Source organism: Cladophialophora immunda (genome assembly GCF_000835495.1).
Source record: "Cladophialophora immunda strain CBS 83496 unplaced genomic scaffold supercont1.240, whole genome shotgun sequence".
Lineage (NCBI taxonomy): Eukaryota > Fungi > Ascomycota > Eurotiomycetes > Chaetothyriales > Herpotrichiellaceae > Cladophialophora > Cladophialophora immunda.
This window is the reverse complement of record NW_015622780.1, coordinates 1-1,424: the sequence shown is the minus strand read 5'-3', so window position 1 is coordinate 1,424 and position 1,424 is coordinate 1. Positions and strand designations below refer to the sequence as shown.

General features: G+C 54.1%; 1 protein-coding gene across 1 annotated transcript; it reads right to left on the bottom strand.

Moving 5' to 3' along the window:
- Positions 1-458: 458 nt before the first annotated feature.
- On the bottom strand, positions 459-1,424 carry PV07_12861 (uncharacterized protein; the record flags this gene model as incomplete). Its single annotated transcript, XM_016400432.1, has 1 exon — positions 459-1,424. A coding segment is annotated over one exon (342 nt), but the record flags the coding sequence as incomplete, so codon positions are not given.

Here is a 1,424-nt window from a genome sequence, read left to right as displayed (position 1 = left end):
CCCCCCCCCCCCCTTCTCCCAGAAGCTCAGGTACCTCTACTCTTGAACTTACGCGGGCTGGAGCGTGACGACTGGCGCTATATATCTGTACTGAAGGCCCCGTCCATACTCCTGAACTAGCGGGCGACGCGTAGCTCCCTCTATGTTAATCAGCTTGAGGAAGATGCTCTCATTACGCTCTCCAGAGCTCCTCCAGCAGCGCAGGGGTAGGATAGGGTTCGGTCACACCGACGCAAGTGTGGCGCTCGGACTCAGTATGGAATGCCACGGCTTTGATCAATGAAAAGGAAAGATCCGGCTGAACGCCCTCGACTGGATATAAGCTTCCTTCAACACAGCAAGAGGCAGCTAAGAGCGGGGAGTTGAAATATCATCGTCGGTATAAAAGACCGGATCATTTCTTCCCAAGACTCCGCCTCGTTTCCTGTTGGCGGTAAATAGAAAAGTCGACGCCCTCATATCGAAGGCGACGGCATAAAACCCAAACGCGATGCGCTATAGCTACTTTTATGCGATTGTCGGCGCGCCGTTGACACGAACCCGGCTGCAGGTGGGGAGATGAGAATGTATGCAGCTCTGCAGCTTGACTGCGAACTTCCCGCGGCTATACCACTAATCAAGGCTGATCACTTGCACTTGGGACACGGTTCGTACCACAGTTAGGGCAATCTCCATGAGTCAAAGACCTAGAGCCGCGCCATACTCGCGGTCGTTTGCTAGGGGTGTAGCACGAGGCAGCGTAATGATGGAGAACATAAACCTCGTCGAGCAGGGCAGAGGTGCAGGGCAGGCGTTAGCACAGGTTCGTGTTTGCTGTTAGCCTAGATTGGCGTAGGCTGTTGTAAAATGTATTATACCTCTTAATTTGTATTCCATATTTGCTGGTAATCATCATGAAATTCAACCCAGAATGGGGCGTTGGGCGACGGCATTTTCTGCCTCTTAGCAATTCCTGCGAGCGAAAGTTGAGCTCCGAGATGAGTATATCCGTCCACTATCTAAAGGTGACTTATGTTCATTGCGCTTCCAGCTGCTGTTGCTGTCGCCCATTGTTCGTGTTGGTCGGCAAGCTGGCGCTGACTCTAAGAGTGATGTGAATTGAACTCCTTTGGATCACGGCGTCCGACTATCCGAAAAAGTAGCTTTCTGATGAAGCCCAGCCGTCTTCCGACTGGTGGCCGCCTAAGCAGCCTGTGCGTGACTCTTCCGCCAGCACCACCTTGGCGGCTTCGGCCACTATTGCCGTCACCTTGAGTGCTCGAATGGCGAAGGGTCCCTGAGCGTCGCGCGTCGTGGCCCCACATCCTTCTGTTGTGTGCCTCTCCAGCTTCGCGTGTCGTGCCGGGGCTCTCCCGAATCGGTGCTGGGTGATATCGACTGCTTTCGGGAACATAGGTACGGGAAGGGGGACTTGACGCTGGGGA